At 48.6% G+C, this 15,565-nt stretch overlaps 1 protein-coding gene across 5 annotated transcripts in view; it reads left to right on the top strand.

The window, feature by feature from the left end:
* DAAM1 (dishevelled associated activator of morphogenesis 1) overlaps positions 1–15,565 on the top strand; it is a 103,372-nt gene that overhangs the window by 55,411 nt on the left and 32,396 nt on the right. For 4 of the 5 annotated variants that reach the window (XM_064422984.1, XM_064422986.1, XM_064422983.1 and 1 more), the window contains one exon: positions 8,385–8,474. In XM_064422984.1, coding sequence (XP_064279054.1) covers positions 8,385–8,474 — 90 coding nt within the window. Of the gene's footprint in view, positions 1–8,384; positions 8,475–15,427; positions 15,506–15,565 lie in introns of those variants that run through there. The other variant, XM_064422987.1, reaches the window with a different exon arrangement.

The following is a 15,565-nucleotide window of genomic DNA, read 5'->3' as shown; positions in this document are numbered from 1 at the left end:
ATGCCACTGCTGTCTCCCAAAACCAAGCTCCCTTGGCTTATGAATCACTTTTAAGAAGGCAAACCAAGTGATAGGTAACATCTGCTTTTAAATTCACTCTGCAGGGATCCGTGTGCCATATGGACACTTTACCAGGCTGCCCAGTTTTTGTTTTACTGATGTGAGCAGTCTGGACCTGCCAGGCTCCCATCCCAGACCAGCGCTCACGGCGCTTGTTTTCATCACCTTGTGTTGTTAACACCCTCCCAGCTAATCTCTAAATGTACCTTTTGATAGGCAAGCATCTGATAGAGAAGTCACACACCTACTTGGTTAGAAAATAAGGGTTTTCTGCCTACAGTGTGTTCCCTGGACCTGAATGAACCAATCCACCAAGGAACTCTGTATTTCAGCAGAAATAGCCCGGTAATTGCAGTATCTGTTACTGCTACAAACCAGCGTGGGGGCTTGCCCAAAAAACGTGCTGTTCCCAACCCCAGATTCTACAAAGGAGCTATGTTACAGCACAATGTGAATTTCAGCTGAAGGCAGAGAGCACATAAGGAACCCCTTTGTTTCCAGAAGTCCAAGTGATGTGGAAAAATAATATAGTCTACCTGCTAAATGCTTTCCACTTTGCACTTCGTAAAAGAGGAGGCCACATCCCTGGGAGATGCCTGGCAGCTCATTTGGTAATGCATCAGTGACCTTAATTGAGGCATTTAGGTTTTTGGCTTGCACTTGCTGCGAGTATTTCTGGCACAGGTCACCATGGAAGGTACCATCCTCTTTGGACAGGGAATCTGCTCCAGCAGCAGTCTTCTTCCTCACTGCTCAGTGGTTGGGTGGTGTTGCTGGAGTTATGAGCAGGACTGGACATCAGATGAGTTGTGCTCTATCACCATGCTCAGCTGGAAGCATTCCTGCTGGGAATAGCCTGTGCCTGCTGTGTATCCATTTGCAGATACAAGTGGAAGCTGTCTGTGCTGCTGTAGTATCTGCTGTTGGCAGAGTCTGGGTGTTCCTCAGCGTGGGAACGTCACCAAGGTCAGCTTTTGGCAGCTGAGGCTTTTGCAGCCCTGCAGGGAGGATCCTGCCTGAGTGCCCAGCGATCCCAATTCCCATGAACTCCAGTGTCCAAATCAATACCATTATTTACAGGGATCAGCTTTCCTTTCCCCACCACACCCAACTTCTATAAGCCAGTCTGTGCCTGCTTACAGGTGACATCTGCTGGGTGTGCAACCCTGAAATCATAGAAGTCACAGAATGGTTTGGGTTGGAAGGGACCTTAAAGATCATCTCATTCCAGCCCCCTGCCATGGACAGGGACACCTTCCACCAGACCAGGTTGTTCCAAGTCTCTTCCAGCCTTGGTCAGAAGTATCCTTCTCTTAGGGTGACTCTGCTTTGCACTGAGTAAGTTCTTGAAAATGCTGTTGGGATTCCAGGTGTGACTAAAGCCAGGCCTGTGGAGGATGAGGACTTATCCCATCCTTTTCCATCCTCTGTTGCTCCATCTGCATCAGGCTACAGCTGGCTTCTACTTCCTGTGGCTGCTTTCTTTAGTTCCCACAACCAGAGTGATATCTCTTGGGATACTTTCAGGATTAAGCTGGTGTGGGGCTCTGTAGCCTCAGATTGCATCCAGCCCCTTTTGAAACCCTTCCCAGAGCATTATCTGGGGAAACCTTGGCATGGTCCAGCCCCAGACCAACTATCCACAGTGTTCCTACCTGAGCATCCCTGTCAGGCAGGGGACATCTGGAGCCACTCTTGACCTGTTGGCTTGATTTCCAGCTTGAGCAGCTCCCTGGGATGCCAGCAGCAGAGAAGTGTAAAATCTGGCTGGAAAGGGGGCTGCTGCTTGGGTTCTGTAAAGAGGTGAGAGGTCCACATCTGAAGCCTTACTTATTTGCCAGCTCTATGCTTTATGGTAGGAGGTGCTCCCACCAAAGAACAGCCATCCCCAGCTCTGCTTGATTGGATTGAATCCATTTGAGCTGCCACAGTAGTAGATAATAGGCTGAGACATATTTTTGTTGTTTTTTCAGGCTGTGTGTACAATTGTATGGAAAAAAGCACACTGGTGATGCACCTGCAGGGCTTCTAGATCTGAGAGTGCTCTGCAGGGTGAAACTGTGCAGATCAATAACTCAGGCTGGAAAAGTACCCTGGGTTAATTAAAATGGGAGAAAGGTTTTCCAGATGAGGTCAGTGAAAAGGTCACAGGAGGCTGAGCTCAATAAATAACATTAAAAAGAAGTGTGTATATATATATATATATATATGATAACAAAAAAGGAGAAATTTAGTGAACAGCTCTTTTAAAATACACTAATATTGAAATATGAGCAGCTTTGAAACCTTTGGCCTATTAAAATAATTATTGAATTAAAATATTAAAGCATTACATGCTGTCTGCCTCAGTTAGGTGTCTGAACTGATGGGAACATGAATCAGCTGCAGCTGGAGTTTATTGAAGGGCTAAATCAGCTATTGATGGCCATAATCTTTCCTGCAGGAGGAGGAAGGAATATATATTTCATTTGTGTCTGTCCAGTGTGTTCAGGTCAATAACTGTGGATGGGGGTCTTTCTGAGACTAGGAAGAAAAATTCATTGTGGGAAGAGGTTAACTAGGCATGAGCACTTCCGAGTGCTTCTGTTATTCCTTGTTGCTGCTACTCATTTGCTTGGCTGTAAGCAATTTCCTTTATTCAGGAAATTCATAAAGGCAAAATGAATAACAATCTTTTATCAGTTATGCTTATTCATTAAAAATATGAATAGTTGATTTTTGTTCATGTTCTGTAATTGCAGCTGCTAGTTGTCATGGAGAAATTAAAAATACACAGTGATAATATTAGCAGGGGTTGGCTTGTCTGAGGAGCTGTTTTTAAGCTATCAGGGTACTGTAGCTGAAAAGAACTGTGCTGAGGATGAGGCATTTTTATTAGTGATAATAAAACCAACAGACTTTTAAAAAAAACCCTGAGATAAATCTGCATACACTGAAAATTGTAGTTGCCTAAATAAAGCTGCAGCTGGAGGAGCTCCTCCTGCGGCACAGGGTGGCTGTGGAGACAGGGGGTTGTTTGTAACAGCCACTGGTTAATAAGGATTAATATGTCTTTTTTTCTTTCCAAGAAAACAGCTTAAAAGGAGAATAAGGAGCTGAGTAGGGTGTGTTCTGGGGCAGGGGTTTGCTGAAGGCAGCAGGGCCAGCACTGGAAGCAGCAGCTGCTGCTCCGGCCGCACGGGCAGCGGAAAAACAAGAGATGAGGAATGGGGGGAAAAATGCTGATTGCCATTTCCCCTGACACCACAGCGCTCTGGGATAAATCAAATTGATGAACTTGGAGAAGAATGCCTGGAAGAGAGTGAAAAAGCAATATGACCCCTGAGAAAGGAAGGCGGTGCAGGCTTCAACAGGCCATTATTTATTGACTTTTTAATTCCCATGCTGGACCCCTTAATGCCAAACATTGCCAAAAAGTTCACACTTTGTTTTTTCCTTTTTTTTTTTTTCCAGTTTGTTTGAACATTCTTGGATCTCTCTCATGCTTCATTTGATGATCCAAGAGATCTCATCTTTACATGCTATAGCCTCGCTTACAGAAGTTTCTAAACTCTGTGCATCCATCCACCAGGAGTAAATTCACTTGCTGTTTATTATGTTGGTCATTTAGTGATCCAGTGACATCTTTCTGTATATGTGTGTGTATTTATTTATTTATTTATTTATTTATTCTCACCTGTATGTATATGTAAATTCAGAGAGAGAAGTTGTGGATGCCTCTTCCCTGAAAATTTTAAAGCCAGGTTGGGTGTGACTTGGAGCAGCTTGGTCTAGTGGGTGGCATCCCTGCTCACAGGGAACGCATTGAAACAAGCTGATTTTTATGATCCTGTCCAAAACAAGCTTTTCTGTCACTCTCTAAACATATATATGTATGTTTATACAAACCCAGCACAAACCAGCAAATTTAAAAGAATCATTATTTCAGTTGTGGCCAGGGTGTGACCACCAGTCTCCTCCATGTCCTAAACTTACACAAGTTATCAACCAGAAAGGTACATTAGATTTAAAGGTTTTTCGTCTTCTTTTCTTACGTCCTCTAAGGATATTTTGGAGTTGCAGACCCCTCTATAAGAAGTTGTTCCTTATTTAATCTTTACTCCCCAGATGTTTCATGCAGAATGTTTGATGACATGAAGGACCTGTGGGATGTAGGGGAGGAACCCATGCTGATCACACTGTGATCTTGTGGACATGGGTGGGCAGCATTTGGGCTCACCCAGCTCCAGGAACCCATCCTGGAGGTCATTCCTGAAGTCAGGAGATTTTCAGCATCCTTTTGTCTCCCTCCTGTTGCCCCCACTATTGTCTGTGGCTCTCAGTCTGTGGAAGGTGCTCGTTAAAACATGGCATGAGTGAAGTGGCAGGGACAGGAGTTTGTCTCCAAGGACTGTGCTGTGAGTCTGAGGCTGGACTTGATGCTTTTCCTGCTGGGAGGGTCAAACATTTCTTCCAGTGTTTTTTTTGCTTGATGTGGCTTTGCCTTCAGGAGGTGGTAGGAGATGGCACTGGCTCCCAACCAGAGAGGTGGTGGCATCTCCCTCCTTGGAGATACTCAAAAAGCCATCTGTACATTGCCCAGGACAATGGCCCAGGGGGTTGATTGACCACAGGGCTCCTCACACCATGGAGTTGCGAGCTTGGGGAGGTGCAGGCCATGGGAATGTCTGTCCCTGAGTGCTGCTATGTGTCCTCCAAGGGAGAGCATGGACCTCTTGTTTGGCTCACAGGGTTGTGCTCACCATGTGCTGAGTTGAGCCACACATTTCCTAGGTAACTTTAGAGGAATGCTGTGAGATCTCACCTTCAGTGGAGCTCGTGCTGTGCTCAGAGAGAGGGCCTGAGTGAGGTTTGCTTGGCTGGAAAGGAGAGCTGTCAGCAGAGCACACAGCATGGAAGTGTTGTACCTCCTGGAAATAGCAAAATACACACTGCGAATCAAAGCTTCCCTATGAGGTTTTTTTAAAACCATATTCAAATGAAGATTTAATGTGGAAACCTATTTCCTGATGTAAAGGTGAATAGTTTAGCTGTACAGGATAAATATTTAAGAGCAGCATATCTCTTTCCAGTAAAAACACTCTGGGCAGAGACTTCCTTTGGTGGTAAAACGAGGCTGTTATTTTTTATGCCACTGACCTGATTCCAAAAATGTATTAAAAATAGTGAAGCTGGCAGATCCTGACACAGGAGGCAGCCAGGTGGAAGGGGCAGAGCTGTGAAAGGTGAGGGGTGAGGGCTGTGAGGGTGATGGACACCGACCCACTGGTTGTCTTCTCACTCTTCAACAGCTGCCAGCATCACGCTCTGTAGTGGGAGTGTGTGGATTGCAAATGGCCCATAAATGAATTTCCAGTTAGAATCACCTAATTATCAAGCTCGTGATTGTTAATTGAAGGCCCATATGGGTGTGAGTTTCTGCATGGCTTCTCTGCTGCTCTGCGACTCCAGTAGATTGTTAAAGGCTTTGTGGGAGCTGCATTTCTACAGTGGGCTATGAGCCCCCAGCAAACAGGTGTTTTTCCTGTCTTTTCTTGATCTTTTGGAGATGGAAAGGGTAGTTTCTGAGCAGGCTGCACTGAGATGCACATCAGATGAGCCTAAGCAAAGGGCTGGAGGTGGCTGCAGGAATCCCCATGCACGTGAAAACCAGCAAAGAGCTGACTCTTCACAGCTGAGTCACTGTTACGGCTCCGAATAAGAGTCGTTAGTCACTCTTTGATTATGAGGATTTTCATATTCACTGGGTGCCACAGAGTATTTATTCAAACACCTCTCCCCAGCATCCTGCAAGATATCATTAGGTAGGTGTTGTTGAGTGATGCAGGGCTGTGATGACTGAACGTGTTAGAGCTGAGGCACGATGAAATGTGCTGTGTGAGACTTACAAGCATTTCTGCACCTTTTTTGGATGTGTTTGCACATTGTCATGTGCCAGCACCTACCTAATATGTTCTTCTGTTTTGTCCTTTCTTGCTCCTGCTTAGGTTTCAGCTTGGTTTAGGTTTTTTTTTCTTGTTAATAAATCTTCACATTTGCACAAGTTGTCTTTTTAGGGTATGGGCATTTTGAAAGTTTCAGTAAATATTTTTCTAAGGACCTAAGTGCAGATGTGCGTGGCTGGTGCTTTCAGGCCTGATTATCAGATTCACATGGCCAGAAAGTGGGGTCACAGTGGAAGCAGTTTCCTGTGCTCTCTCAAACGCTCACCACAGAGGTAAATATTCATCAAGAGACCCTTCTCCTGCCCCACACTCCCAGATTTACTTTTCCAGTGAGCTGAATTTCAGCTGGGTCCCTGTGTGGCTGTCATCCTATTGATCACCTTTAGACTTTCAAAGTGTTCAAGGCCAGGTTTTATGGGACCCTGAGCAGCCTGGCTTAGGGGGTGGAGAATGTTGGAATATTTAAGGTCTGTCCCAACCCAAACCATTCTGTGATTTCTATGGACTGAGGCTGAAGCAGAGCTTGGATGTTTGACTGCCTCATAGCCTGAGGAGACAACGGGGAAGTGCAGTTTTGATTTAGAGGCATGGAAGGGTGACAAGACTTGCCCAAGGCTGGGGTGGAGGTTGGTTGCTTGATAGGAATCTCTGACCTCCCAAACTGTAAGGACATGGGAATGTTTGAGCATGGCACATGTTGGAGTAGTCCCTAGCCCAGGTTCTCCTCCCTGGGTGCAGGAGGATGGGATGTGGCTTGCACAGGGCTCAGGTTTTCTCAGTCCTCTCTTTTTCCCCAGTCTCTGTTGTGGCAGCATGGGTTTTTCTGTTGTAAAGGTGTCCAAGTCTGCTTCCAGAGCTCCACCAGCACCAGCTCTGTGCAGCATGGTGGTTTGAAGATTTGGGATAAAAAGGTCAGGGAAGAGGCAAAGCCTCCTCAATGAAAGCGTAATAGAAAAAACTGCAACACCTTTCCTTTTGAGGACTAATTTCAACAAGAAGAGCAATCAATACCTGCAGTGTATTGATAAGCCTTTCTGAGGTGCCTGGGACTGCTAGCAGCCTTCTGTCACTGGTTATGGTGCTGGAGGGCCCCTAGGTTTAGGTTACAAGATAGCTGAAAGCTCCCTTCCTTGGCTACTGGGTGCAGTATGAGCTTGAATTATATCAGCTGAATTTCTTGGTGGCCTGTGGGCTTGCTGATGCAGGGACCCATCTTTTGCCAGAGGCATCTTGCTCAGCCTTCCCCAAATGGGGCTTTGATTGGGGTACAGAAGCTGCCAGTTGTAGTTGGTAAGTGTTATTGTTCAGGCAGGGAAGCTTTAACAGTTCTCCATATGGGGTGTTTTGGTTGCTGGAATTAAATGTGTAATTTTTAACGGGGATCCTCTTAGTTAAATCCACGGTCTGGGTGGGATGAGTTGGCTTGAAGCCATGGCAGGGCTTTCCTGTGACCTTCTGCAGCTTCTCACTGCTGCCCCCAAACCCCTCCAGCACGAGGATTATCACCACTGGTGGTGATTTTGAGAGGCACCCATGGTTCTAAGATCGATGTTGGCTTTAGCAACGAGCCTCCCAGCCCTGCCTGAATGTTTTATTTAGTTCCCTCACAAAAGCTTTGACCTACATCTAGCACCAGGAAGCGATGAGGCTTTGATAAAACTCGGGCATCCTGGCGGAGGGCACGCTGCTAACCGAGCTTCCAAGCTGAAAATGGATGTGTACTTTAAAACATCAGATAAACCAATAAAGGCTTCAGTCAGTAAACAGCTTTATCTCTGCCAGGCAGTACGTGATCCACTTTTGATGGAGAGGATGTAGCTCTTTATGAACTGTAGGTATTAGGAAAAGAGCTTTCTATTTTTAGCTGTAGGAAAACAAAGCAAAAGCCAAACACTATAGTTTTTGATGATATGAGGGTGTCAGCAATGGAAATGGGCTGGACCACTTGGGGTGAGGTGTGCCAGTGAAGTAATGATGATAAAAAAGAAAGGCTCTGTTTGAATTTTTCTTTGCTGTGTGTGTCTCAGATGAGATTGCTCACCTGAAGCTGTCAGTGTGAGTCTTGTGAGCAGCTGTGGTGTCTTCATGGGTGTCCTTTCCAAAACACTTACAGCCTTTAAAAGCAGTGAAGGAGATGTCTGGGAGGGACAAGGCAGGGAAGTTTGCAGCCCAGAGTCAGGAGAGGTCAGCAAGAGCAGTATGAGAATTGGCATCATTGCCCTGACAAATCAAGAGTCATGGGGTGATGCTGTGGTGTCACTGCTGTGCCATGGTGTGACCCCACATTGATTTACACTGCTTGTCTGGGGGGCTGTGTCTGTGCCATCACCTGTTTGTGTACTCATGGTGCATGTTTTGTGTTTCTTTTCCCCTTTCCAGGATGAGCTTGACCTCACAGACAAGCACAGAGAGGCCATGTTTGCACTGCCAGCAGAGAAGAAGTGGCAGATCTACTGCAGCAAGAAGAAAGTAAGAGACTTGTTGGGTGCTGAGCCCCTTCTCTCTCATGCAGGATGGGGAGGAGCTGGGGGGAAGGACACAGCTCTTGGGATGGCAGGTGGCATTTGGGGTGTCACAGAAATGGGTGTGTGCCTGGAGTGACCTTGGGAAAATAAAGTCTTTGGTCCCCAGCCCATTCAGGCTGGAGAGAGTGTCCCCACAACCCACATGGGTGTCCCCACCCCCAAGCAGCACATCAGGACCGTGTGGAACTCTGTGGGCACTGAGGCTGGCCTTGCCACAGGTGAGGGGCTGCTCACCATGTCCTTAGAGCCCCTCCCAGTACCTAAAGAGGGCTCAGAAAACAGATGAGGACAAACCTTATAATAGGGGCTGTTGCAGTAGAACAAGGGGTAATGATTGCAAACTGGAAGTTTATTTAGGTTAGATTGAGGGAAGAAGGTTTTTACAGTGAGGGTGTTGAAACACTGGCACAGGTTGCCCAGAGAAGCTGTGGATGTTCCATCCCTGGAATTTTTTAAGGCCAGGTTGGGTGGGGTTTGGAGCAACCTGGTCTAGTGGCAGGTGTCCCTGTTGGCAGCAGTGGCATTGGAACCAGCTAATCTTTAAGCTTCCTGCCAACCCAAACCATTCTAGGGTTCTGTGATTCCATTCCCTAATTTGCCACTGTGCCTCTCACCTGGCTGCAGGGGGTGGCTGGGCAGTGCTGGCAGTCACTGCCCCACTCAGAGTGTGCTCACTGCTGTAAATGTCTCTTTTCTCCTGCTGTAGCAATGGCACCAGATTTTCCATCCACATTTTAGGCCAAGAGCAGGCTTACCTTGCTCATGTAGGATTAAGTTTTAAGCCTCTCATAAATACCCCTGAAATCCCTGTATTATTGTTAGACAGAGGCCTGCCATGCCCGAGATTTAAATGGGAGGGGAGAAGGGATGTGAACAAATTACAGGCACTGGTCAGGATCAACAGGAGAATGGGCAGGGGATGCTGCTTGTCACTCCCTGGTGGATAAGCAGAGCCTGGCCTGGTGTGTCTGGATAATGGGAGAGTTAAATCAAGCAAAGCCTTGTAATTATTATTGTGAGTGCAGATTACGTGCTATCTAATCTCCTGAGGAAGGGTTTAGATGGAGCTGATGGTGGCTCTTTCCCTTTCCAGGATCTCCTTGCTCTCATGGGTTTTTAAAGGCTGTGCTGTGAAATTCCTTGCTCACAGGGGGAAGGAGCCAGAGAAGTGGTGCCTGTGGCATCCTCTGAGGTTCTGGGAGCAGGCATCCATCTGGATCCTGGCTGCTGGTCTCCTCTGGTCCTCATTCCTCTGGCTGTTCCCAGCCACCACTTCCCTACTTGTGATGCCATCACAGTGATCTGCAGAGCACATGTGCCACTGCTTGCTCTGATGGAGATGTGCTGGTGGAGACAAATGCTTTTCTCCTGCTTTTTAGTTAAAAATGAGTGAGACCATATCAATGAAGGCTCCAGCCATGGAGGAAATCAGGAATTACATGGGCTGGAGACCATGTCTGTGCACAGCAGGCTCTAGGCTGTCCTGCCCTGTGTGGTGATGACTGGTGAGCAGCAGAATCACTGGTGGATATCCTGGCAGCTCAGGGTAAATCTTACTTGTGCTCCTGTGTATTTATGAGGCCAGATCACCTACATGGTAGGCTGGCATTGAGGAGAGGGGCTGGACTTCTCCAGCTGAGAGCAGTGTCTGCTTTTTGGGCAGGGCAGCAGAGCTGGGGATAGGACTCCTACCTCCCTGGAGTGGCAGTCGTTTGGGAAGTGCAGGGTGTGCCCAAAGCCTTGTTTAACAGCAAGTTGTTGCTCGAGATGCATGTAACACCCAGTTTCACCTGCTGGGTCCCAGGGGGCTGGCAAAGGTGGACATCAGTCTCAGGCAGTTGCCTGACTTCCCAGCAATCCAGAATTGTTCCCTGAGCAGTTTTTGCTCTTTACTCTGCTGCCAGTTTTGGCTGGTGCTTCTGCTTTGCTGTCTGTGTCATCCACCATACTCAGCTCTCCAGAGCACATCCCAGATGTTGCTGTTTTTTGTATTCCCATGACAAGCAAAATTTCATAAAAGGGAACCAAAAATGAGACATTTTTGCTGGGTTGTCCTGGAAAGAGACCTGACAGCACCTGGCCTTGGCAGTGCCTGTTGAGAGGAAGTAGGGGAAATCCAGCTGTCTCCCAGGCATGTTTCTTTCCCTGGAATATTTCCCCCTGGCCTGCAGCCCTATATCCTGCTTTCTCTGCCCTGCTAGCAGCTGGTTTTATCCCAGCCCACAGGACTGGCTTGGCAGGGTGGAGGCTTTGTCCTCCCTGATTCTCCATCCGTGGAGACAGTGGGCTTGATCCCATCCTTGGGGGTTGCACTGCATGAACTCCTTGTGCTCCCACCCCTCCTGCATCACACTGTGTCACTCAGGGGACTGAGAGACAAAAAGCATCCCGTGATGATCCAGTTCTGTCAGCAGCAGCCTGAGGAGGACCTGAAGCCTGCACTAAATCCAGCAGCCGTGCAGTGCTGAGGTCAGGAGAGATATTTAAAGATTATTCTGTGAAGTTGTCAGCCCCTCTGTGGCTGGGGTAAAGCAGGGAAATGCAAAGGCAGAGATGCATCTACAGTGGGATAAAATCTGCTTTTAGAAGTGGTATTTCTGGACCATGACTCGTTCCATAGCTCATCCCAAAATATTTCACTCCCTGCTGGCCCCGCTCTCCAGGAGAGGATATTGCTCGGAAGTGCAGGGAGGAAGCAGGAGGGTTTCCAGATTTGCTGTTTCTCTGGCTGTGGGTTTGCCTCAGCGAAGAGTGTGACTCAGGATGGCCTTTTTCCAGAGGCCACGCTCCAGAGGGAGTTAATGATTAACCCTTGGTGCTTAGTCTGCAGGACCTGTTTAACCACAGGAGATTTGGCTCCTGACAGCCCATGTAGGTCATGTCAGGCTGTTAAAGCAGCTCAAAGGGTGGCTTTTATGAGCCTCAAAATACAGGTGGGTACAGGGTGTTGGGGCAGAAGCTCAGAATCAATGACCAGGTGGGAGGGATGGGTAGTGAAAAAGAGCTGATGTGAATGCAGGGTCTGGCTCTGCCCCTCTCCCTTTGGGTGCAGCTGAGCATTTCTAAAGCTGCAGTGGAGGAAGAGTGACCTGCAGGGATGCCAAGTGATGCTGAGCTCTGTAAGCTTGTGTTGAAAACCCAGTGGCATCACTAGCCCTGGGGGCATCACTCTGAGCACTGTGGAGCAAAGCTTGTATCTGAAGTTTCCTCGGGGGTTAGATAGAAACCAGCATCCTTTTGCACTAGGAAAAGGCAGCAGTGATGATTTTTCAGGGGAAATATGTAATAAATAGGGAAATTAGTGATGTGTCTCCAATAATCCTCTATTTCCCAGGCAGACAGCCTCTTTCCCCTCCAACTGCTCCTTCCACCCACTCCCTCTAGAGAGCTTTGCTTTCCAGCTCCTTCCACTTGTCCTGCTCAGCCCTGCTGCTCCTTCATGGGGCTTGCCTTCCATTTCCTTCATTTAAAAAACATCAATCCCCCATATTTTTGCTGCAGTAGCAGAACTAAGAGCAAAAGCTGACAAAGATGGCATGCAGGGGAGGGGAGGATGAAATAGCTCGGCGTTTTGCCATGCTCCAGGGTCACCTGGGATGGATGAGAAGGATTTCATGACCTCTGAACACCCAGATATACCTGCTGTTATTGCAGCAGCAGGTTGAAATACCATCTCAGGTGTCATTTGCTCAGAAACTGCCTGTTTGCATGGCTGGGGATGTTTTTCACTGGGAAATGTTTATAGTTTTTATCTTTCAAGGTAATTCCCCTTTTAGTTCCAATCACAACACACTTTTGTTTAAGCAAGGTTTTTCTCGCTCACCGGCCAAAAAATGCATCTGTTAGCAATCTTTCTGGATTTTGTAGCAAAGCTTTTTAAACAATGAACCAGCTGACTACGAAAGGCATCTGGTCATGCTATATTTGCTTATGGGGAGCATAATTTTTAAACCCTGGGAAAAGTGTATGAGGGCATGTGTGTGTTTGTGGAGGAGAGGGTATAGCAAGTGTTAGCACATGGAAAACCAGAGCAGGCTGGGCTGGGCTGCTTCAGACCCTGAGATCCCAGCCTGGGGAGAGTCTGATGAAATTCCAGCCCTTTGCAGCATGGCTCCCTGGGGAAGCAGCTTTGTTGAATCATTTAGGTGCTGTTTCAGGAATACCTGGAGGGATGAGGGAGCCTTGGGGGGCTGTGGTGAGCCCAAACCTCCACCAGCACACATCTGGCAAAGGCTGGGCCATGTTGGTGGGGCTGGATTTAAACATCTCATAGAGGCTGCTGACCCCATTGGCTTTAAAACCCATCCATGCCACAGTGACCTCTGAGATCACTGAATCCAGCCATTAACCCAGTGCTGCTGTGTTCACCCTTAAACCATGGCCCCAAGAGCCACATCCCCACTTTTTTGAACACTTCAGGGATGATGATTCCACCACCCCCTGGGCAGCCTGTTCCAGTGCCTGACCACATTTTCAGTGAAGAAATTATTACAGACATCCAATCCAAGCCTCCCCTGGCACAACCTGAGGCCATTTCCATTTGTCCTATCACTTGCTGCCTTGGAGAAAAGCCATGGCTGTTGTCACTGAAGGGCTTTCTGGGGCTTGCTAGGAGCTGGCTGCTGTGAGCCAGCCCTTTCCTTTCAGCCTTGGAGGATGTAACTTGGTGTGTTGGACATCAGGTGGGTGGGGAACTCAGCCAGCCACCATCAGTCATCCCAAAGCAGCTCCAGATCCAGTTATCCCAAAGCACCACCATGGGCTCTGAGTGTAGGGAAACAGGCTGCTGGATCAGGTGTGACATCACCTGCAGACTGAGGATCTGTGAGATGTTACCAGAAGCTTGCTCAGGAAGCAAAGCAGGTGTGACAGAGCACTGAGGAGCATCACAGTGCCTTTCTCCACCACCATGGGGACATGCTGGGAGGTTGCACTGCTCCCAGCAGCTGCATTCCTGCAGGTCATAGCAGCAGGAGCTTGTGGGGATGCTCCCTCCAGGTGCAAATAGGTTGAGACCAGCCTTGAAATTGCTTTGAGCCACCAGTAGCTGAGCCCTCACCTCCCTGTCCAGTGGTCATTGGGAAGAGAAGGAATTCTGGCAGTGGGAGCTGCTGATGCTCTGAGGGGGAGGCACAAAGGCTGTGGAAGTGTCAGGCTCATAACCAGGACATGACAGGGCTGGGGAGTGTGAAATCTCCCTGGGAAGAGCAAAGGGATGGCTGGAGCTGGCAGATTGGTGACTTAGGAAAGCTCCTGCTAATGAGCTTTCCCTGCAGTGTTGAGGAGGGGATGGAGCTCATTTATGGGATTCACATCACAGCAGCCACTGCCACCCTGGAACAGAACAGCATCCATCAGCCCCATGCACAGAACTCAGGGCTAAGGGACAGCAGAGGCTGTGACATGAGAGGGCAACGTGGTGACACCAGGGCTGCAGCTGGTAGGATTTGTGTTTATGCCAGGTCCCTGGAAAGAAGAAACTGGTGAGTGGCACAGGTGGAGCAAAGCAGGGATGGAGCGAGGGCTGCCCTTGTCTGTGCAACTTTGGCATGTCTTAATTTTTGCAGGAGATGTGGTGGCACATCAGGGCCTGGAGAACAGTGAGGGATGCTGATGTGCAATTAAAGCCATCAGTGTGTCTCTAACAGAGCAGCTCAGTCTGGGTTCCAGCAGGGTTCAGATCAGCCCTCACTTCTTTGCTGCTTGAGAGCACACACAGCAGACTCAGCCCAGACAATAAGGATTTGGGAGATGTTCAGTGATGCAGTGGAACATCCTGGAGACACTCATGTTGGAGGTGCTCAGCTCTGTGTCTGGGCATCCCTCCCCAAGGGCAGGCTGCAAAACCCACATCCCCAAAACCCACCCTGCGTGCTGGGAAACCATTTTGCACACTCAACCTTTCAAACCCTGATGCTGGAGAGGTTCCTCCCTCCTCCTGGCTCTGAGCAGAGCCTTGTGACTCACTTCCCTCCGGGCTGTCGCTTTGTCAGGAGATTTCTTCACCACCAGGAGTACACCAAAGGACACTTATCAATGTGCTGTAGACCATTAGCCCCAGTAATTACCACTGAGCCACATCCTGCAGCGAGCTGAGGGGAGGGAAGCCCGTGCCCTGATCTTTGCCTGCTTTATTGTGCAGTCCCCCTTTGCCTGGGAAGCTGCTTTCTGAGGAGCCTGCCCAGCTGCTCATCGGAATTAATGAGGTTCTGCTGCACTTAATTGAGAGCACTCTCTAAATTGGGGGTTTCAGGGAGGAAATGCAAGAGCCCGAGGGAGCCGAGCAAAGGGAAATATTTATAATGCAGCACGTTAATTATAAATGAGCAGTTTAGCCAATTTTGTTGTTCAGCCTCCCCTCCACCCCCTGGAGACCTTTATTTGCTCCACCGCTTCTTTTCAACCCTAAATGAGCAGCAGGTCCACATCCCTGCCTGCCTCACAGGTGTTCACAGCACGTGGGAAGGTCCTGGGATGTGGGATGAGCCAGCCCTGCTGCTTTCCCTGCCATTCCTCACCATGGATCTCACTCCCTGGCTGGGCACATCTGGACACCTCTTACTGCTATGCCGTGGTGGGGACCTTGCCACCCTTCCCAGCTGGTGCCTCTGGTGGGAAAGAGATGCTCCTTATAACAGGGGCAATGGGAAAAACCTTCTCTGACACCTCCAGGAGGTGACAGGACCATGCTCAGGGGACCTGTGAGTGTCCCAGCTCTCTTGTCCCCTGGAGTACATTTGCATGCTGGAGGCTAAAGTGGGGCAGGAAAGCTGGGAAAATCAGAATTCCCACAAGCTTTGTACAGAGCCTTTCACTGGCAGGGCACAGGCAGCTCAGAGAGGAGCTTGGCACGAGTGCCCAGGGCTCAGCTGAGGAGCTGAAAGCCCCGGTGGCCGTGTCAGACAGAATTGACACCGAGCAGACAGGTGGCCTGAGCCTCAGCCCAGCTGCTTGGCACCTCTGAGGGACTCTGAGGTCAGGAAAAGTGTTAAAGAAAAGGTTTCCAGGCTTCTTGGTGCTCTCAAACTTGTATTG

Source organism: Passer domesticus, chromosome 6 (assembly GCF_036417665.1).
Source record: "Passer domesticus isolate bPasDom1 chromosome 6, bPasDom1.hap1, whole genome shotgun sequence".
Lineage (NCBI taxonomy): Eukaryota > Metazoa > Chordata > Aves > Passeriformes > Passeridae > Passer > Passer domesticus.
This window is presented reverse-complemented; position numbering and strand designations above follow the sequence as displayed.